Source organism: Mobula hypostoma, chromosome 13 (assembly GCF_963921235.1).
Source record: "Mobula hypostoma chromosome 13, sMobHyp1.1, whole genome shotgun sequence".
NCBI classification, from domain to species: domain Eukaryota; kingdom Metazoa; phylum Chordata; class Chondrichthyes; order Myliobatiformes; family Myliobatidae; genus Mobula; species Mobula hypostoma.
The window spans coordinates 677,760-701,403 of NC_086109.1; the positions used below are offsets into that span (position 1 = coordinate 677,760).

The 23,644-nt window shown below is 45.6% G+C and overlaps 1 protein-coding gene across 1 annotated transcript in view; it reads right to left on the reverse strand.

Moving 5' to 3' along the window:
* Positions 1–720: 720 nt before the first annotated feature.
* Positions 721–23,644, reverse strand: part of LOC134355353 (calsequestrin-1-like) — a 46,442-nt gene continuing 23,518 nt past the window's right edge. Inside the window, exons 5-11 of the mRNA XM_063065116.1 lie at positions 20,840–20,913; positions 16,905–17,035; positions 16,360–16,405; positions 16,145–16,199; positions 15,521–15,621; positions 13,436–13,510; positions 721–1,128 (exon numbers count right to left, since the gene is read on the reverse strand). Of these exons, the coding sequence (XP_062921186.1) occupies positions 952–1,128; positions 13,436–13,510; positions 15,521–15,621; positions 16,145–16,199; positions 16,360–16,405; positions 16,905–17,035; positions 20,840–20,913 (659 nt within the window). The 3' untranslated portion in view covers positions 721–951. The remainder of the gene's footprint in view (positions 1,129–13,435; positions 13,511–15,520; positions 15,622–16,144; positions 16,200–16,359; positions 16,406–16,904; positions 17,036–20,839; positions 20,914–23,644) is intronic.

Genomic DNA, 23,644 nt, shown 5'->3' on the forward strand with positions numbered 1-23,644 from the left:
GGTGTCCCCGGAGAGGGAACATGTGCTGTCCATGAGCACCTTGGGAGGGTGTTCCAGGACTGGGGGATGCCAAGGGAGTTTGACGGCATCGTAAAAAAGGGTAATCGTGTTTTTAATTCTAATAAAATCACATATATTATTTTATTTTTTCTTAAGAAAGAATATGTGAGCAAGGAAGGGAGGAGAATGGCAGTATGAGAAAGGCAGGCAGTGAGGGGGAGAAGGGATGAAAGAGAAGGACCAACATTGAGGAAAAGTGTGAGGAGAGAGGAAGCCAGGACAGAAAATGGAGGAACTAAGGAGAAAAGTTTGCAGACTGACCCTGCAGAGGCAGAGAGTGCGAACAAACAGGGGAAGTAACCTCTTGCACTAGTACTCTTACCTTTATCTAGTTGTCATTTTTGCACAAGAGTAAATAGTGTACAATTAGTGTTAATATAACATTGGGATCATATGTCTGTCCTCATCTATTAACGCACTGTTCTGCTCCTGCATGAAGTAAGTTTTATGGTATTTATACCCTTTGGCATATTCGTCAACAACAACACTAAATATGAACATGGAAGAAGGAAGAGTGGCTGACCCAGGGAAGGTCAGAAGTCATCAGACCATGTTGTGAGATCTACCTGCCCTGTTCACCCAGGTTTGCGGGATTCACTGGATGTTTGCTCAGATGCTGTGTGAGGTGTGGGGACCACGTTAATCTCCTTTCCCCAGCTTCCCAAAAAAGAGACTGGTCTGTTATCTTAGTGTCTTGTTTATATTTTCTTTCTCTTTACCTCTATTCCCACGAGATTTTCGTGCTGATTTCTCAATAGAAAAAGATTAAGTTAAAGAGCTTTACAGATAGAAAAAAGAACATCAGGTGGCGTCTGCCAGGAGTGGAAATGCAGGGGCAGACCAGAGTATCATCCACCTGCAACTGAACAATGGCTGCTGATTGAATGGCGATTAATCATCGTCATCATCCTCATCGTCGTCGTCATCATCATCACCATCATCGTCGTCATCGTCATCATCATCATCTTCTGTGTTGATCTCGCCTGAAAGTACGTCTTCAATCCAGTCCTCTAGCTCATCAGTGCTGGGTAGGTCATCCTCATCCATGTCAAGCCAGACGCTGTCGGCCTGCAGCCATAGAGAGAGAGAGAGAGGGGAAGACTAAGAGGGAAGAGAGGGAAGGCACAAGAGATTCTGGAGATGGAAATTTGGAGAGCACACACAAAATCTATCAACAGCTCTATTTCCATCTTTAATATCTTTATTTTTCCCTTTCAGTGTTCTTTTGAAGACCCTGACCTGGAGTTACATGCAGACTTCGGTTCTTTGGAGGAATGGGACCTGTTCTCGGGGTTTCAGGACCGGCTGTTGTTGCTCGGCATGCCAAGGGGTTGGCCTGAGAGTCCGGCTGAAATTTGAAAGCCTAAGATCTCAGGGCTCTGGAGACGGGTGAATTGAGGGTCGGTGTCCCGACAGGAGACCTGTGTGTCATCGGGGAGGCCGGAAAATCTTTCGCTGTGGGCCCGTAGATCCGAGATCTTTACGATCTTCAGGCACAGAGCTTGTAAAAAGCGACGAAATTGACTTTTTAATATCGTAAACTAGCAGGTTGTTGTTATCTCTCCCGTTCGCTGTGAAAATGGGGGACACCTCCCTCTCCCTTATTAGGGAGAGAGAGAACCTGTAGTTTGTCAGTTGCTGGATGAAAAGCGGTAGTCTTTGGGGTAACTGCAATGTCTATGTATTTGCTATCGCCTAGCTCATGCTTGTGCTCGATAGCGGGTGTGCTTTTTTTGCTGAGGAGGGGGAGGGGGGATTGTTGCTTGTTGCCGCAACGCGCAGGAGGGGAGAGCTGGGGGGGACTTTGGAGTTCTTATGTTTAACTGCCGTTCATTCTTTGGGGCACTTCTCTGTTTTCGTGGATGTTTGTGAAGAAAAAACATTTCAGGATGTATATTGTATACATTTTTCTGACATTAAGTTGGACCTTTGGACCTTTGGACCTTTGAACCTTTGAAATACTGAAGGAACTCAGCAGATCAAGAATCATCTGTGGAGGGAAAAGAGCAATCTTGCCAGCTGAGGCAGTGTTGCACCTGTGAGTCTTTTGATGTCATTTATTGTATCCGATGCTCCCAATGTGGAATCCTCTACATTAGTGAGTACCGACCTGGATTGGCAGACAACTTTGGCAAGTACATTTGCATTGCTTGCTGAGATCTCACAACAGCCACCATTTCAACTCTACTTCCTGTTCCCATACCTACCTTCAATTAATGATCTCCACAGTGGTCACAGATGCAGGTTGAAGGAGGAACACCTCATATTCCGCCTGGGTACCTCCAATCTGATTGCATGAAAGTAGCCATCTCTAACTTACGGTAATGACTGCCCCCTGTTTCTTTTTACAACTGCCAACCTTTTTCTCTCATTTTGGTTGCCCTCTCACCCCATCTCCTCCCCGCCCTCATGATGTGTCCATGACCTTCTACTGGTTTCCCACCCTCCTTCCCTTTATTGCTCTTCCACCTATCAACTCCCAGCTTCTCACATTCTTTCTCTCTGCCTCCAATCAATCTTTAATTGTTCAACAATTGTTCATCCCAGTTTGGCAAAAGAATAAATCAAGGAAGGTAGTGGCTGACAAGGGAAATTAAGGATAGTATCAATTCCAAAGAAGAAGCATACAAATTAGCCAGAAAAAGTGGCTCACCTGAGGACTGGGAGAAATTCAGAGTTCAGCAGAGGAGGACAAAGGGCTTAATTAGGAAGGGGAAAAAAAAGATTATGAGAGAAAACTGGCGGGGAACATAAAAACTGACTGTAAAAGCTTTTATAAATATGTGAAAAGAAAAAGATTGGTTAAGACAAATGTAGGTCCCCTACAGACAGAAACAGGTGAATTGATTATGGGGAGCAAGGACATGGCAGACCAATTGAATAATTACTTTGGTTCTGTCTTCACTAAAGAGGACATAAATAATCTTCCGGAAATAGTAGGGGACAGAGGGTCCAGTGAGATGGAGGAACTGAGGGAAAAACATGTTAGTAGGGAACTGGTGTAAGGTAAATTGAAGGGATTAAAGGCAGATAAATCCCCAGGGCCAGATGGTCTGCATCCCAGAGTGCTTAAGGAAGTAGCCCAAGGAATAGTGGATGCATTAGTGATAATTTTTCAAAACTCTTTAGATTCTGGACTAGTTCCTGAGGATTGGAGGGTGGCTAATGTAACCCCACTTTTTAAAAAAGGAGGGAGAGAGTAACCATGGAATTATAGACCGGTTAGCCTAACATCGGTGGTGGGGAAACTGCTAGAGTCAGTTATCAAAGATGTGACAACTGCACATTTGGAAAGCAGTGAGATCATCGGACAAAGTCAGCATGCACTTGCGAAAGGAAAATCATGTCTGACGAATCTCATAGAATTTTTTGAGGATGTAACTAGTAGAGTGGATAGGGGAGAACCAGTGGATGTGGTATATTTGGATTTTCAAAAGGCTTTTGACAAGGTCCCACACAGGACATTAGTGTGCAAACTTAAAGCACACGGTATTGGGGGTAAGGTATAGATGTGGATAGAGAATTGGTTGGCAGACAGGAAGCAAAGAGTGGGAATAAACGGGACCTTTTCAGAATGGCAGGCAGTGACTAGTGGGGTACCGCAAGGCTCAGTGCTGGGATCCCAGTTGTTTACAATATATATTAATGACTTAGACGAGGGAATTAAATGCAGCATTTCCAAGTTTGCGGATGACACGAAGCTGGGCGACAGTGTTAGCTGTGAGGAGGATGCTAAGAGGATGCAGGGTGACTTAGATAAGTTAGGTGAGTGGGCAAATTCATGGCAGATGAAATTTAATGTGGATAAATGTGAAGTTATCCACTTTGGTGGCAAAAACAGGAAAACAGATTATTATCTGAATGGTGGTCGATTAGGAAAAGGGGAGGTGCAACGAGACCTGGGTGTCGTTATACACCAGTCATTGAAAGTGGGCATGCAGGTACAGCAGGCGGTGAAAAAGGCGAATGGTATGCTGGTATTTATAGCAAGAAGATTCGAGTACAGGAGCAGGGAGGTACTACTGCAGTTGTACAAGGCCTTGGTGAGACCACACCTGGAGTATTGTGTGCAGTTTTGGTCCCCTAATCTGAGGAAAGACATCCTTGCCATAGAGGGAGTACAAAGAAGGTTCACCAGATTGATTCCTGGGATGGCAGGACTTTCATATGATGAAAGACTGGATGAACTAGGCTTATACTCGTTGGAATTTAGAAGATTGAGGGGGGATCTGATTGAAACATATAAAATCCTGAAGGGATTGGACAGGCTAGATGCAGGAAGGTTGTTCCCGATGTTGGGGAAGTCCAGAACGAGGGGTCACAGTTTGAGGATAAAGGGGAAGCCTTTTAGGACCGAGATTAGGAAAAACTTCTTCACACAGAGAGTGGTGAATCTGTGGGATTCTCTGCCACAGGAAACAGTTGAGGCCAGTTCATTGGCTATATTTAAGAGGGAGTTAGATATGGCCCTTGTGGCTAAAGGGATCAGGAGGTATGGAGGGAAGGCTGGTGCAGGGTTCTGAGTTGGATGATCAACCATGATCATACCGAATGGCGGTGCAGACTCGAAGGGCCAAATGGCCTACTTCTGCACCTATTTTCTATGTTTTAACCTCATCAGGTCTCACCTATCACCTCCCAGTTTGTGCTCTTCCCCTTCCTTCACCTTCTTATTCTGGTTTCTGGCCCTTTCTATTCCAGTCCTGCTGAAGGACCTCAGTCCAAAACATGAACTGTTCACCTCCCACCATAGATGTTGCTTGGCCTGATGAGTTCCTCCAGCACTTCCTGTTTGTTATTCAAGAGAGGCTCTGTGACCGCAAAGGTCATCCAACCCCCACCCTCAACTCCCTCCATTTTTGATTGCTGCATGAAATGAGTCTTCACCACATTCTAGATGGGAGGGTGGCTTGCTTTCATGGAGGGGAGACCACTCAGTTTGAAGTTCAGGCAGACCCCTCAAGAGGAGAAATAGAAGGGAGGGCACCTGGAAAGACCTGGTTTCTACACAGACAGATATAGAAAAAATAAGAATCAAACGCAAGAAGAGACCATTCAGCACATTCAGTATTGTGTTCTGTTCTGGCTGCATCATTATAGGAAGGATGTGGAAGAGCGAATGCAGAGGAGATTTACCGGAGGATGCTGCCTGGATTAGAGATCATGTCTAATGGGGAAAGTTTGAGCGAGCTAGGACTTTTGTCTTTGGAGTGAAAAAAGATGAGAGGTGACTTGATAGAGGTAAAAAAGACGATGAGGGGCGTAGATAGAACGTGTAGCTGATACCTTTTCCCCAGTGCAGCTATGCGAGGGGGCATAATTTTATGATGAGTGAAGGAAAGTATAGGCGAAATCCCAGAGTTTTTTTTCCACACACAGAGTGATAAGTGCATTGTACACACTGCCATGTGGGAAGAAGGGAGTAGATTGGCTTTGGAGTAGGTTAGCACAAAAGCACAGTATCTTCAGCCAAAGGGTCTGAACTGTGATATGCTATTCTATGATCAGTGACTATCCTTCTCTCATTTAACCCACAAGCATTGGAGAAAACTCAGGAAAAAAGTCTGGTGAACTCAGAATAAATGAATACAGAATGGACCCGATCAGTGAGGACATTGGTGGTGCCGCCTCATCAGAAAAGAGGATCTGTACAGGAGAGCCAAGCACTCCAGTTATGGGAAGAGATTGGAGAGGCTGGGCCTGATCTCTCTGAAGCAGAGGAGGCTGAGAGGTCACAAGAGTCTTCTAGCCATGAATCAAAGAAACAGGCTGTCAATCAGTTTTATAAAATCATGTAGATGATAGGATTCTATTTCTCTTGGTGAGAATCTTTCAGACAAGAGAGTTTATAATGATGGGAAGTTTCAGAGGAGTTCTGGGAAGTCTGCTTTTCCCATAGGAGTTTCGAACTTATTCACACTGCCTGAAGGTGGGGTGGAGTGTGGAGGCAGAGACTCTCATCACACTGATGCCTCTGGACCAGCATTTGAATCACCGAGGAAGGTACGGACTGAGTGCTGTGAAATGGAATTGAAATAGATAGAGACAATAATCACCATGGGCATGATGGGCCGAAAGTTCTTCATCTGTGCTGCATAATACCAACACCAATCCTGGAGCCGCAGGCAAGTTTTTGGTAGATTAGAGCACAGTAAATGGTGTGACTTCAGTTAAGAAGGACAGCAAAGAAAAATCTATGAACTATGGACCAGTAAGCAAAACAACTGTGGTTGGTAGGTTACTACAGGGAATTCAGAGGAATAAGTTACACGAACATCTGGAGGGACAGGGGTTGATTAGGGATAGTCAATACACCTTTGTGTGTGGGAAATCATGTTTCATGAACTTGATTGAGCTTTTTGATGAGGTGTCAAAGAAGGTCCATGAAAGCAGGTCAAGCCATGGTCTATATGGAATTCAGTAAGGCCTTTTTTAAGGTTAAGCATGGCCATCGGCTATGGGTGCAAGATCACTCCAGATCCAAGGAGATCTGGCTAATTGATGGCTAATTGATGAACCAATTTCCCCCTGGGATCAATAAAGTATGACTATGACTATGACTACTATGTGTAAAGCAGAGGGTGATGATGGAATAGAGGCCCATGATTATACCACTGCTATTATACCCAGAGGTGTACCACTGCTATTATCAGCTACATCTATATGGATGAAAATGTACAAAGGATGGCTTGTAAGTTTGCAAGAAGTCATTGGTATTGTTTGTAGGTGGTATTGTTAACAATGAAGATGATTATCAGGGTTTACGGTGGGATCTTGACCATTTTGAAAAGTAGACCGAGAAATGGTAAATGGAATTTAATTTTGTACGTGCGAGGTATTGCAATTTCAAAAGTTATATCCAGGTAGGAAGTGCCCTGGAGAATGTTGTGCTACAGAGAGACCTTAGAAAACTTGGTACATGGTTTTTGAAAGTGGCACCTCAATAAACGTGATGGTGAAGAAGATGCTTTTCATCAGTCAGGGTGCAGGGTAAGAAGTTGAGATTTTATGGTGCAGTTGTACAAGAGGCCATAATTGGAGTATGGTGTTCAGTTTTGCTCACTCTACTGTAAGAAATGTTATTAAACTGGGAAGTGTGCTGAAAAGATATACAAGGATGTTGGCAGGATTGTAAGGACTGGGTTAAAGGGAGAAGCTGGACTATAATACCATAAGACATAGGAGCAGAATTAGGCCATTTGACCCATTGAGTCTGCACTGCTATTCAATCATGGCTGATACTTTTTTACTCCTCCTGAACCCTATTTCCCAGCCTCCTCCCAGTAGATTTTGATGCCATGTCCAATCAAGAACCTATCAATATCTGCCCTAAATACATCCAATAACCTGGCCACCAGAGCTGCACATGGCAACAAATTCCACAAATTCACCACCGTTTGGCTAAAGAATTTTTCTGCATCTCTGCTTTAAATGGATGCCCCTCTAACCTGAGGCTGTGCCCTCTTGTCCTAGACTCTCCCATCTTGGGAAGCATCCTTTCCACATCTACTCTGTCTCGGCCTTTCAACATTTGAAGGGTTTCAATGAGATCCCCCCTCATCCTTCTAAATTCGAGCGAGTACAGACCCAGAGCTATCAAACGTTCCTCATATGATAAACTTTTCATTCCTGGAATCATCCTTGTGAGCTTCCTCTGGACTCTCTCCAATGCCAGCATATCTTTTCTAAGATGAGGAGCCCAAAACTGCACACAGTACTCAAGGTGAGGTCTCACCAGTGCCTTATACAGCCTCAGCATCACATCCCTGCTCTTGTATTCTGGACCTCTTGAAATGAGAGCTAACATTGCATTTTCCCTCCTCACCACCAACTCAGCATTTAAGGTGTTCTGCACAAGGACTCCAAATCTATTTGTATCTCAGATTTTTAGATTTTCTCCCCGTTTAGAAAACAATCCATACATTTATTTCCACTACCAAAGTGCATGACCATGCATTTTCCATCATTATATTTCATTTGCCACTTTCTTGCCCATTCTCTGAATCTAAGTCTTTCTGCATCCTACCTGTTTCCTCAACACCACCTGCCCCTCCATCAATTTTCTTATCATCTGCAAATTTGGCCACAAAGCCATCTATTTCATCATCTAAATCATTAATATACAACATAAAAAGAAGTGGTCCCAACACCGACGCCTGCGGAACACGACTACATACTGACAACCAACCAGACAAGGATCCTTTTATCCCCACTCGCTACCTCCTTCCAATCAGCTAATGCTCTAACCATGTTAGTAATTTTCCTGTAATACCACGGGCTCTGAACTTGGAAAGCAGCCTCATGTGTGGCACTTTGTCAAAGGCCTTCTGAAAGTCCAAATATACAACATCCACTGCATTCCCTTTATCTATCTTACTTGTAGTCTCCTCAATGAATTCCAGCAGGTTTGTCAAGCAGGAATTTCCATGGAGGTAACCATGCTGACTTTGGCCTATCTTGTCCTGTGTCACCAAGTACTCCATCACCTCATCCTTAACAATTGTCTCTGACATCTTCACAACCGGTAAGGTTAGGCTAACTGGTCTATAATTTCCTTTCTGCTGCCTTCCCCCTTTCTAAAGAGTGGAGTGATGTGCAATTTTCCAGCCTTCTGGCACCATGCCAGAGTCCATTGATTTTTGAAAGATCATTTCTAATTCTGCCACAATCTCTAACGCTACCTCTTTCAGAACCCTTTGGTGCAGTTCATCTGGTCAGGGTGACTTGTGTACTTTTTAGGTCTTTCAGCTTCTTGAGCATCTTCTCCCTTGTAATAGTAACTGCACCCACTTCTCTTCATTAAACATACTACAACATCTGGCACACTGTTAGTGTTTTCCACAGTGAAGACTGATGCAAAATATTCATTTAGTTCATCTGCCATCTCCTTGTCTTCCGTTATTATTTCTCCTGCCTCACTTTCTAGCAGTCCTATATCCATTCTCATCTATCTTTTATTTTTTACATACTTGAAAAAGTTCCTGCTATCTACTTTGATATTATTTGTTAGCTTGCTTTCATATTTCATCTTTTCCCTTCTAATGATTCTTTTAGTTGTTCTCTATAGGTTTTTAAAAACTTCCCAATCCTCTATCTTCCCACTATTTTTTGCTTTATTGTTATCCCTTTCTTTTGCTTTTACAATAGCTTTAACTTCCCTTGTCAGCCACTGTTGTACTATTTTACCATTTCAGTATTTCTTTATTTTTGGAATACACATGTCCTGCACTTTCCTCATTTTTCCCAGAAACTCATGCCATTGCTGCTCTGCTGACATCCCTGCCAGCAGCTCCTTCCAATTTACTTTGGCCAACTCCCATCTCAAACCACTGTAATTTCACTTACTCCACTGAAATACTGCTACATGACTTTACTTTCTCCCTATCAAATTTCAATTTGAACACAATCATATTGTGATCACTGGTTCCCAAAGGTTCTTTTACCTTAAGCTCCCTAATTGCCTCCGGTTCATTACATAACACCCAATCCAGTATAGCTGATCCCCTAGTAGGCTCAACGACAAACTGCTCTAAAAAGCCATCTCTTAGACATTCAACAAATTCACTCTCTTGAGATCCGTTACCAACCTAATTTTCCCAATCGCCCTGCATGTTAAAATCTCCCATGACTCTCATAACATTGCCCTTTTGACACGTCTTTTCTATTTCCTGTTGTAATCCATGGTTCACATCCCAGTCACTGTTGCAATCGCATTTCTTTCTCAGCACTATCTACCTGTCCATCTATCTTTGTATCATCTGCAAACTTTGCCACAAAGCCATCAATCCCATTCTCTAAATGACTGGCAAACAATGTGAAGAGTAGCAGTCCCAATACTGACCCCTGAGGAACACCAGTAGTCACTGGCAGCCAACCAGAAAAGGCCTTTTTTATTCCCACTCAATGCCTCCTGCCTGCCATCCATTCCTTTATCCTTGCCAATATCTTTCCTGTGAAGCCATAGGATTTTAACATGTTAAGCAGTTTCGTGTGTGGCACCTTATCAAATGCCATTTGAAAATACAAGTAAATGATATCCACTGCCTCTCCTTTGTCCACCCAGCTGGATACTTCCCCAAAGGACTCTAACAGATTTGTCAGGCAAGGTTTCCCTTACAGAAACCATGCTTCATTTGACTTGGTTTATCATTAGTCTCAAGTTACCCGGAAACCAAATCCTTAATGATAAACTCCAACACTTTCCCAGCCACTGAGGTTAGGCTAACTGGCCTACAACTTCATTTCCTTTACCTTCCTCCCTTCTTAAAGAGAGGAATGACATTTTCAGTTCTCCAGTCCTCCAGGTCCATGCTAGAATCAAATGATTCTTGAAAGATCATGTCCAATGCATCTGTTATCTCTACAGCAACCTCTCTCAGGACTCTGGGATGTAGTCATCTGGTCCAGGTGACTTATCCACCCTAAGACCCTTGAGTTTGCCAAGCACTTTCAGTACCCTGCTTTATATTATTGACAAGTATGCCCTCATATTTCATCTTTTCCTTCTTATGGCTTGTTTAGTTGCCCTTTGTTGGGTTTTAAAAGCTTCCCAATCATCCAACTTCCCACTCACTGTTGCTACCTTATATGCCTTTTCCTTGGCTTCTATGCAGTCCTTAACTTCCCTTGTCAGCCACAGTTGCCTATCCCTGTCATTTAAGAGCTTCCTCTTCTGTGGAACATGTCTATCCTGTGCCTTTTATTAATTCCAGAAACTTCAGCCTCCTCTGCTCTACCGTCATCCCTGCCAGTATCCTCCTACTGGTCAAGCTTCTCTCTCATGCCTCTGTAACTCCCTTTATTCCATTGCAATATTGATACGTGAGACTTGTACTTCTCCCTCTCGAACTATACTATGAATTCAATCATATTATGATCACTGTCCCCTCAGGGTTCTTTTACAATAAGCTCCCTAATGAGATCTGGGTTATTACACAACACCCAATCTAAGATCGCCTTTTCCCTAGCAGGTTCAAGCACAAGTTGCTCTAAAAAGCCATCTCATAGGCATTCAACAAATTCCCTTTATTGTGATCTGACACCAACCTGATTTTTCCAAACCCCTTGCATATTGAAGTCCCCCATTACTATTGTGACGTTACCCTTGTTCCATGCCTTTTCCATGTCCTTTTGCAATCTCAACCCCACACCATGGCTACTATTTGAAGGCCTATATATGATTCCCATCATGTTTTTTTTACCCTTGCAGTTTCTTAACTCCACCCACAAAGATTCAACATTCTCTGACCCTATGTCACCTCTTTCTAAACATGTAATTCCATCTCTTACCAACAGAGCCATACACTGCCTATGCCTTTCTCCCTGTCCTTTCAATACAAAATATATTCTTGATGTTAGGCTCCCAGCTATGGCCTTCTTTTAGCCACGACTCAGTGATGCCCACAACGTCATGCTGGCTAATCTCTAATTGTGCCATGAGTTTGTCAACCTAATAATGAATGTGACGCACATTTAAAAACAGCACCTTCAGTCCTGCACTCTTCATCCTTTTGATCTTTGCCTGTGATATAACTAAACTCTTTGCTGTCTGCATTTGTACCCAGTCATTGGCTTATCCTTCCTTGCATTCATCTTACACCCATCATCTACTTGTAAACGTGCTGGCTCACCCTAAGCTCTATCATACTGGTTCCCATCTCCCTGCCCTATTAGTTTAAAGCACTCCCAACAGCTCTAGTAAACCTGCTCCCAAGAATATTGGTCCCCCTCAGATTCAAGTGCAACCCATCCCTTTTGTACAGGTTCCATCTGTCCCAGAAGGGGTCCCAATGATCCAGAAAACTGAATCCCTGCACCCTGCTCCAATTCTTCTGCCACTTCATTCTATTCCTTTCCTCGCTGTCGTGTGGCACAAGCAGCAATCTCAAGATTACTACCCTTGAGGTCCTGCTTTTCAGCTTCCTTCCTAACTCTCTGTATTCTGTGTTCAGAACCTTCTCCCTTTTCCTACCCATGTCATTGATACTAATATGTACCACAACTTCTAGCTGCTCTCCTTCCCCTTTCAGGATATTATGGACGTGTTCAGAAACATCGCGGACCATGGCACCTGGGAGGCAAACTACTATCCATTTTCCTTTTTCTCACCCACATAATCACCTATCTGTCCTCCTAATTATAGAATCCTCTATTAGTGCTGCCATCCTCTTCAGAGCCACAGGGGCAGACTCAGTGCCAGAGGGATGGCTGCTGTTGCCTCTCCCATGTGGGTCCTCCTCTCTCCTTAGTGTATTCAAAATGGAGCACTTATTGTTGAGGGGGATGGCCACAATAATACTCCCCATTATCTGATGTTCTCCCTTCCCTACCTATTAATCTTTCTCCTGTGTCAGGCTAGGGTCTAAACATTGTTGGACGTGCTTCCAGCAACCTGTCCCTGATCTTACGTTCTGTGTTCAGATTGCAGAACAGTGATCCTTCCACCCTTCTGTCTCCAGATTGACACTTGTTATCCACACTTCTCGTTATACCACCCACCAACAGACAGTTGGAACCTAACAGAAGAGAGGGGAAAAGGACCATAGCGTGTGAGGAGGGCTGGGATCTGGGCAATGCAGACTTCACGATACAATTCTGCAGGAACAGAGGGAGCTGTACCATCCAATGGGGAATCCTTCCAGTGGAAGGAGTCACCGGTCCGACCCACAGAGAGTCGCAGTGTTACCAACTCACAGATTTGTACAGCACAGAAGCAGACCTATAGTGTCCATGGCGACCCTTCTGTCCATCTACACTGACCCTATTTGCTCAAATTAGGACTGTATCCTGTTCCTTGCTTTCTGGTAACTGTCTAAATGCTTGTTAAACATGGTGATGTGGTGAGCAGCAATGTTCTAACAGGGATACAGAAACAAAACATAATGCAGAGGACTGAACCTGGAAACAGGAACTTGCCCACTTAGGGAGCAGCCTAATTCTCCATAAGGAAAAAATCCTGGATACCACACAAACCCTTGGTATCCTGCAGATTGTCAACAAGCACCGAGGGCAGTTATAAACACTGTCCCTAGATCAGGATAACCAGATATTATCTCCAAGTTGCAAATGACAGAAAGCTGGGCTCTGAGGTGGACGGTTAGAGTGCAAAGTTGCAGGTTGATTTTGACTGGCTAAGAGAGTGGTAGAAATGTCAGCAGGTTAACGTAGTGGGGTGAATCAAATCAGCTGTAATGCACTGTGGCCTCCTCCTGTGCCAGAGTTAATATGGAATTGTATCCCCAACACATCTGTTCCCCACCTTTCCCATTACAGCTCCGCAACCATCACCAGTACCCCCCCCCACCTCCCCACACACAGATACATACACAACTCACCGGCCCTTCAGAAAGCCACTTCATACGTGCAAAACACTTACGTCAGTGACATTGACGATGCCAATCTGGGGCGCGGACAAATCGATGTTGAATGTTTTCTCCCAGTATGGGTTCAGCTGCAGAAAGGGAAATGGGAGAGAGGTGAGCAGAGATTAGAGATGGAGGGCAGGCATGGCCAAAGGGCAGGGGCAGCAAAAGAGGAATGACAATGACTTTTCCTCCCCAGAAGGAAGTTGGTGTAATGTTCAGGATAAACGTAAATATTTTGCCCCTCCTTCCAGGCTTGCAGCATCTTGCAAACTTTGACAGAAAGTGCCCACAGACATCCTATCCAACAGACTTCCCAGCACTCAACTCCTGGCAGGACCAGGAGAGGAGGTAGCCAGCCTGACGCAAGGCCCAGGACACTGGAAAGGGACCAATCACAAGCAAAAGAAAATCTGCAGATGCCAGAAATCCAAGCAACAAACACAAAATGCTGTAGGAACTAAGCAGGCCAGGCAGCATCTCTGGAAAAGAGTATAGTTGATGTTTTGGGCCAAGACCATAAGTCATAGGAGCAGAATTAGGCCATTCAGCCGATCTAGTCCCTTCATCAGGACTGAAGGAAAAAAAGATGCGGAATCAGAGTTGGAAGGTGAGAGGAGGAGAGGAAGAAACACAAGGTGATAGGTAAAACCTTGAGGGGGTGAAGGATGAAGTGAAAAGGTGGGAAGTTGATTGGTGAAAGACATACAGGGCTGGAGAAGGGGAAATCTGATAGGAGAGGACAGAAGGCCATGGAAGAAAGAAAAGGGGGAGGAGCACTAGAGGGAAGTGATGAGCAGGTAAGGAGATAAGGTGAGAGAGGGAAAGGGGAAAGAGAAATGGTGAAGGAGGCAGTTTAATTCCACTTCCCATTCTGACATGTCAGTCCATAGCCTCCTCTACCGTCGTGATGAGGCCACACTCAGGTTGGAGGAGTAACGCCTTATATACCCTCTGGGTAGCCACCAACCTGATGGCATGAAGATCAATTTCTTGAACCTGGTAATGCCCTGGCCCCTTCAGCATTCCCCATTCCCTTTTCACCTCTCTCACCTTATCTCCTTACCTGCCTACCACCCCCCTCTCGTGCTCCTCTCCCTTTTCTTTCTTCCACTGCCTTCTGTCCTCTCCTATCAGATTCCCCCTCCTGTAGCCCTGACCCTTTTTCATTAATGAACTTCCCAGCTCTTAACTTTGATACCACCCCCCGGTTTCACCTGTCACCCTGTGTTTCTTCCTCCCCTGTCCCCGCCTTCTAACTCTGACTCATCATCTTTTTTTGTCCAGTCCTGATAAAGGGTCTCGGCCTGAAATGTCGACCGTACTCTTTTCTATAGATACTGCTGGCCTGCAGAGTTCCTGCAGCATTCTGTGTCTGTTGCACTGGAAAAGGTTATGGTCAGAGTAAGTTTACAGCAAAGCCTGGCATTATCTGTAGGGATAAGCCAATGATGGAGTAAAGGGAACAGCTGGGTTGGAGTAAGGTTTAGGTTAAGGGTATTGTTAGGATTGCAAGTACATTTAAATAAGGTCAGAGTGAGTCTGAGGCTGGGACACAATGAGCACTAGGAACTGAGCAAGTGTTTGGGTCTGGCTTCAGGTATGGGCTTGATGATGAGGGTCAGGCAGAGCATCGAAGTCAGGTTTAGAGTCAGTGACATAGAAAGTGGAACAGATGTTGGGAGGGGTTGGGGAGTGAGGGGCCTTGGGAATGGTTGGAAAGTGAGGCAGCTGTAGGTAAGGGTTGGGGAATGAAAGAGACATTGGGAAGTTTTTGGAAATGGGACAGACGTTGGGAAGAGTTGTGTAGTGAAGGCTCCTTGGGGAGGGTTGGCATGTGAGGAAACCATTCATATGAAAAGTGCTGGGAACTGTGGATTGATATGAAAGGTGAGGCTCATAGATTTGAGATGGTCTTAGAGCCTGGGCAGTGAGGTTGTACCCAGGTTTTGTGTGAGCTGGAGCTCAGGATGTTTTAGGGTAGGACAGGGATGTGGGAGTTTGGTTTGGGGAGTGAAGACAAAGGTGTGTAGGTTTGGGGACAGGCTGTGTTCATCTGGGAACCATCAGTGAATCAAAGTTCTCAGTGCAACACGTACCAGAGGGAAGTCTTCAGGATCGATCCAGATGATGCTGAGGTCTGGATTGTCAGTGTTGTCCTCTGCCACTTCCTTCAGAATCTCCAGGAATTCATAACCATCTAGGACAGGGAGAATCCAGGGGGAAAGAGAGAAGCAGTGATTATGGCAGTAATAGTACATCGATGCAACTTCACCTTCAGTGTGCCTCCTTGCCACCCCTCCCACAGAGCATAGCACCCTCACTGGCTCCAGCCACAGCTAGCAGGTCCCTCATTGCCCTACTGAACAGTGAGGAGCTCCCTTACTCAGCCCTTCCCATAGAATGGTGCTCCCTCAACAGTGAGGGGTTGTTAGTCAGAGAATTGGTTAGATAGCAACAGAAGTAATGGCCAGAGGAGGTTACAGAGACAGGGAGGTTTGTAGATGTCAGAGGAGGCTACAGAGACAGGAAGGGTGCAGAGGCCAGAGAAGGTTGCAGGGATAAGGAAGCTGGGGGGACCAAAGGGGGTGACAGCAATGGAGAATGGGTCGGGGCCGGTGGGGTGACAGGAATAAAGACTGCTCTCTTGAAATAACTATTGCCCGTTGTATTTCCAAAATAAAGCCAACAAGATTGGTCTCAGCCCTGTCTCTGAGCATCACCTGCGTCATCCTCCTCTGCAAAGGCCACGATGTGTATCCCATTGATGTCGTCCTCCTGAGTCCAGATGGGTGGTGGGGTGTAGGGATGGGGAAGACAAAGAATCACAAGGTCATGAAACAGCTTGTGTCACCAAAGCTGCATCACAGGCAGCGGAAGATGAAAGGTCACTAGAGGGGTGATAGCAGAACAGTCTCTGAGCAATATGAACACTCACCCAGGTCTCGTACATACTATCAGGCTTCAGCTTCCGCAGAGTAGCCCTGCAAACATTCAAACCGTTATGTTTAGAAAATCATTGAGCATTTCCACAGTAAAGCTCCCCTTGCACTTATTTATTACACCCTCCCTCCACACTGTCCATCACACACTCCCAGGGGAGGGCCAGACACAGAGTGAAACTCCCTCTACACTGTCCCATCACATACTCCTAGGGGAGGGTTAGACACAGAGTGAAGCTCCCTCTACACTGTCCATCACACACTCCCAGGGAACGGATTAGACACAGAGTGAAACTCCCTCTACATCATCCCATCACACACTCCCAGGGTACGCGTCAAACACAGAGTGAGACTCCCTCTACACTGTCCCATTACATACTCCCAGAACACGAATCAGACAAAAGTATTGTTCTCTCTACACTGTCCCATCGCACACTGACAGAGCACGGTTCAGACATTGAGTGAAGTTCCCTCTACTGTGTCTCCCAGGGATGGGTTAGACACAGAGTGACGATCCCTCTGCTTTCTGCCCTCTGCTCACCTTTTATGTTCATTGACATAATCAACAATTTCTTTCTCTGTGTAGGGTTTTCCGGGGATTGTATCTGGCTCATCCATAAATGGTTCATAGAAGTCAACTTGGTTCATTTTAAGGTCCAGGTTATTTGCCACCTATATAAAGCAGAGAGAGACTTAGGAGCTCTTAACTATGATGAGCAACGCGTCCCTCACCCTGTTACCTGCCCCTCCGTGAATTCACACACGACCATCGCCGGTCCTCTTAGAAGTGCTTCCCTCCCACTTTCCTTGCATTTCTCTCATCTTGTGGCCTAACAATCAATGATTGTAGAATCTTCAGTTCCACTCACAACTCCTTAACAAATGAAGAACATCGTATCTGTATGTAGTGAGACCTGGTCATTATTCAGACGCAGGCTGACAAATAACAAGTAAATTCACAAAGTATCAGGTAAGGACCATCTCAACAGGAGACAGTATGGCACTAATTTTCAAGCTAGTTATGGGAAGTGGTCAGGACAGTTTTGAAACTCAGGCCCTAAAAGGAGAAAGCTGATGTCAATATTGTTAGATGGAATTTGAGAACAAGAGACATAAGACACTAATGATAGAAGTCTTTTAAAATCATGGGGTGGTACATCAAACTGAAGCATGGAGGGGTTAAAACTGTGTGACTGATGTTGCTCCTCCTACGGTCGCAGGAAAAAGTACAAGGAGACAGTGACCATAAGACCATGAGACATAGGAGCAGAATTAGGCCATTCAGTCCAACAGGTCTTCATCATGGCTGATCCTGTATCCCATTCAACTCCATACAGCTGACATCTCACCATATCCCTTGATGCCCCAACCAATCAAGAATCTATTAATTTCCCCTTTAAATATAACACAGGCTTGGCCTCCACCGCAGTCTGTGGCAGAGCATTCCACAGATTTACTTCTCTCTGGCTAAAAAATTCCTCCTTACCTCTGTTCCAAAGGGTCACCCCTCAATTTTGAGGCTGTGCCCTCTAGTTCTGGATACTCTCACCATAGGAAACATCCTCTCCACATCCACCCCATCTAGTCCTTTCAACAATCGCTAGGTTTCAACAAGATCCTCCCACATTCTTCTAAATTCCAGTGAGTACAGGCCCAAAGCTGCCAAACACTCCTCATGTTAACCCCTTCATTCCCAGAATCATCCTTGTGAACCTTCTCTTGACTCAGTCCAACGACAACACAACCTTTCTGAGATATGAGGCCCAGAACTGTTGACAATACAAACTGCAGCCTGACCAGTGTCTTATAAAGGCTCAGCATTATCTCTTTGCTTTTATATTACATTCCCCTTGAAATAAATGCCAACATTGTGTTTGCCTTCTTTACTGCAGACTCTACCTGTAAAATAACCTTCTGGGAGTCTTGCACGAGGACTCCTAAGTCCCACAGCACCTCTGATGTTTGAACCTTATGCCCATTTAGATAATAGTCCACACTATTGTTCCTTTTACCAAAATACATTATCATTCATTTCCCAACACTATATTCCATCTGCCACTTGTTTCCCCATTCCTTCAATTTGTCTAAGTCCTACTGCAATTGCATTTCTTCCTTTACTCCTCTACCTACTCTCCACCTATCTCCATTTCATCTGCAAACTTTGCCACAAATGAGTCCCTCTGCCATTTTATCATGGCTGATCTATTTCCATCTTAATCCCATTCTCCTGCCTTCTCCCCATAATCTTTCATGACTGATCAATAACCTATCAACATCCACCTTAAATGAACCCAGTGACTTGGCCTCCACAGACACCTTTGGTAATGAGTGCACAGATTCACCACCCTCTGGCTAAAGAGTTTACCCCTAATCTTTTTTCTAAATGGATGTCATTCCTTTTCCTCTGATCTTAGATTCCCCCACCAAAGGAAGCATCCTCATCACATCCACTCTGTCAAGGCCTTTCAAAATTATGGATGAGCCTCCCATAGGGGATCTTCTAAAACGCCTCATTAAAATCCGTGTAAGCAACATTTGCTGCCTTGTTTTCATCAACTATCTTCATTGCCTTCCTATAAACTCAATTAAGTCCATAAGGCATGGATTGCTCACACAAAGCCATGCTGGCTGTCCCAAAGTCGGCCATCGTTTTCCAAATGCTCAGAAATCTTATCTCCAAAGCCCTGACATCACTCCTGAAATAGGGCTACCAAAATTGAATGCAATACTCCAGATGTGGTTCAGATAGATTTATATAGTTGGAACTCTGCTGTTTCCGAGAAGTTTCTGAGCCTTGAAGTAAAAGCCTGAACAAATACGGACAAGCCTGCCATATATCTTCTTCGACACCCTCTCAAATAGTGTAGCTATTTTTCAAAGAGCTATGGACTTGAACAGAAAGTTCCTGCTCTATATCAATTCTGTTCAGTGCAGGGTTTCCTCAAATCCCTTCTTATGGTGCAGAATTTCTTTTCCATCTCCCCCTCCGTAGCCCACTCTCACCTCCCTTCTCCGAGTGCAGCACTCCCTCTTCACCACCCTTCCGAGAGTGCAGCATTCCCATAGCATGCTTCCCTCACTGCCCACAGCACTATCCCACCCCCTTCTCCCCCTAGTGCAGAGTTTCATCTTCACACATCCCCAATGTGGTTCTCCACATTGTCCATCCACAGTGTGACACACTCGTACTGTCCCTTCCATAGTGTGGCACACTCGTACTGTCCCTCCCACAGTGTGGGACACTCGTACTGTCCCTCCCGCAGTGTGGGACACTCGTACTGTCCCTCCCACATGTGGCACACTCGTACTGTCCCTCCCGCAGTGTGGCACACTCGTACTGTCCCCCCCACAGTGTGGCACACTCGTACTGTCCCTCCCGCAGTGTGGCACACTCGTACTGTCCCTCCCGCAGTGTGGGACACTCGTACTGTCCACCCCACAGTGTGGGACACTCGTACTGTCCACCCCACAGTGTGGCACACTCGTACTGTCCCTCCCGCAGTGTGGGACACTCGTACTGTCCCTCCCGCAGTGTGGGACACTCGTACTGTCCACCCCACAGTGTGGCACACTCGTACTGTCCACCCCACAGTGTGGCACACTCGTACTGTCCCTCCCACAGTGTGGGACACTCGTACTGTCCACCCCACAGTGTGGCACACTCGCACTGTCCCTCCCGCAGTGTGGGACACTCGTACTGTCCCTCCCGCAGTGTGGCACACTCGTACTGTCCCTCCCGCAGTGTGGGACACTCGTACTGTCCACCCCACAGTGTGGGACACTCGTACTGTCCACCCCACAGTGTGGCACACTCGTACTGTCCCTCCCGCAGTGTGGGACACTCGTACTGTCCCTCCCGCAGTGTGGGACACTCGTACTGTCCACCCCACAGTGTGGCACACTCGTACTGTCCACCCCACAGTGTGGCACACTCGTACTGTCCCTCCCGCAGTGTGGGACACTCGTACTGTCCCTCCCGCAGTGTGGGACACTCGTACTGTCCACCCCACAGTGTGGGACACTCGTACTGTCCACCCCACAGTGTGGCACACTCGTACTGTCCCTCCCGCAGTGTGGGACACTCGTACTGTCCCTCCCGCATTGTGGGACACTCGTACTGTCCACCCCACGGTGTGGCACACTCGTACTGTCCCTCCCGCAGTGTGGCACACTCGTACTGTCTCCCCCACAGTGTGGCACACTCGTACTGTCCCTCCCGCTGTGTGGCACACTCGTATTGCCCCTCCCACAGTGTGGCACACTCGTACTGTCCCTCCTGCTGTGTGGCATTTTGTCCCACGGTGCGGAGCTACCTCACTACCCCTCCAACAGTGTGGCACTCCCTCACTGCCATTTCCCCAGCACAGCTCACCCTTGGTACTACTGTGGCTGAATCTACAGCTCTGCAGTGTGTCAGCCAGCGCTATCAGTGACCAGAAACAATTGCTTCGGTTCGCCCAGCAGCTCCAGACTCACCCGTTTGTTGAAAGTGGCATAGAATGCAATATAGGGTTGAAATACTTCTGCTGCCTCTTCAAATGCTTTGAAATCTGGGGATTAAGAAGGGTAATTTTTATCTCTTGATGTATTTGGAGCACTATGCACAGTTACACGCTCCATACAGAACAAAGTTTAGCATAGGGGACTGTCCCTTCAGCCCATGATGCTGCGCTGAAATAATTAAGTTTAAGATGCTTAATTAAACTAATTTGCCCATATCTGTCCATTCTCTGAGTATTCATGTGCCCATTTAAGAGCCTCAAATACCTCTGTCATATCTTCCTGAACCACCACCTCTGACCATGCATTCCATACACTCACCACTCTCTGCACAACAAAATTTGCCCCCCACAGTTCTTCTTTGAACTTACAACCCACCCCGCCCCACATCTTAAATGCATGTACTCAGATATTAGACATTTCAGCCCTAGGGAACAGAAAAAAGGTTTTCTACTCTATCTTTGCCTCTCATTATCTTGTAAACCTCTATCAGATCTTTCATCAGCTTCCATCATTCCAAGAAAAAAAACAACTTTGTCCAACCATTCCTCACATCATATGCCCTCTAAAACAGGTAACGTTCCTATAAAGTCTGAGTTTAAAGTCCCACTTTTTAAAAAAGGAGGGAGAGAGAAACCGGGGAATTATAGACCGGTTAGCCTAACGTCGGTGGTGGGGAAACTGCTGGAGTCAGTTATCAAGGATGTGATAACAGCACATTTGGAAAGCGGTGAAATGATCGGACAAAGTCAGCATGGATTTGTGAAAGGAAAATCATGTCTGACGAATCTCATAGAATTTTTTGAGGATGTAACTAGTAGAGTGGATAGGGGAGAACCAGTGGATGTGGTATATTTGGATTTTCAAAAGGCTTTTGACAAGGTCCCACACAGAACATTAGTGTGCAAACTTAAAGCACACGGTATTGGGGGTAAGGTATTGGTATGAGCGGAGAATTGGTTAGCAGACAGGAAGCAAAGAGTGGGAATAAACGGGACCTTTTCAGAATGGCAGGCGGTGACTAGTGGGGTACCGCAAGGCTCAGTGCTGGGACCCCAGTTGTTTACAATATATATTAATGACTTGGATGAGGGAATTAAATGCAGCATCTCCAAGTTTGCGGATGACACGAAGCTGGGTGGCAGTGTTAGCAGTGAGAAGGATGCGAAGAGGATGCAGGGTGACTTGGATAGGTTGGGTGAGTGGGCAAATTCATGGCAGATGCAATTTAATGTGGATAAATGTGAGGTTATCCACTTTGGTGGCAAAAATAGGAAAACAGATTATTATCTGAATGGTGGCCGATTAGGAAAAGGGGAGGTGCAACGGGACCTGGGTGTCATTATACACCAGTCATTGAAAGTGGGCATGCAGGTACAGCAGGCGGTGAAAAAGGCGAATGGTATGCTGGCATTTATAGCAAGAGGATTCGAGTACAGGAGCAGGGAGGTACTGCTGCAGTTGTACAAGGCCTTGGTGAGACCACACCTGGAGTATTGTGTGCAGTTTTGGTCCCCTAATCTGAGGAAAGACATCTTTGCCATAGAGGGAGTACAAAGAAGGTTCACCAGATTGATTCCTGGGATGGCAGGACTTTCATATGAAGAAAGACTGGATGAATTGGGCTTGTACTCGTTGGAATTTAGAAGATTGAGGGGGGATCTGATTGAAATGTATAAGATTCTAAAGGGATTGGACAGGCGAGATGCAGGAAGATTGTTCCCGATGTTGGGGAAGTCCAGAACGAGGGGGCACAGTTTGAGGATAGAGGGGAAGCCTTTTAGGACCGAGATTAGGAAAAACTTCTTCACACAGAGAGTGGTGAATCTGTGGAATTCTCTGCCACAGGAAACTGTTGGGGCCAGTTCATTGGCTATATTTAAGAGGGAGTTAGATATGGCCCTTGTGGCTACGGGGGTCAGGGGGTATGGAGGAAAGGCTGGGGCAGGGTTCTGAGTTGGATGATCAGCCATGATCATAATAAATGGTGGTGCAGGCTCGAAGGGCCGAATGGCCTACTCCTGCACCTATTTTCTATGTTTCTATGTTTCTATGTTTCTAAACGTCTTCTCTACCTTCTCCACAATCTCCACACACTTTACTGTAGTTCAGCCGATGGTGTTGCATTGAATTAATAAGCAAATGACTCGTACCTTCAGCCTGCACATGGCTCTTTGCCATGCATTCTCTGCATATTCTATGCATAAGAGATTCTGCAGATGCTGGAAACCCAAAGCATCACACACAAAATGCTGGGGAGTTAGGGTTACTTGGATCACATGCCTCCTTAATTTCTGAATGAGCTTTGCATGGGGAACCTTATTAAATGCCTTACTGAAATCCATATACACTACATCCATTGCTCTACCTTCATCAATGTGTTTTGCTACATCTTCAAAGAATTCAATTAGGCTTGTAAGGCATGACCTGCCCTTGTCAAAACCATGTTGACTATCCCTGATCAGACTATGTCTCTCCAAATGTTCATATATCCTGCATCTCTGGATCTTCTCCAAAAATTTGCCTACCACTGAAGTAAGACACAATAGTCTATAATTACCTGGGTTATCTCTACTCCCTTTCTTGAACAAGCGAATAACATTTGCAACCCTCCAATCTTCTGGTACTTCTCCCACCCCTATTGATGATGCAAAGATCATCATTGGAGGCTCAGCTATCTCCTCACAGTAGCCTGGGGTATATCTCGTCCAGTCCCAGTGACTTATCTGGCTTAATACCTTTCAACAGCTCCAGCACATCTTCTTTCTTAATGTCTATACA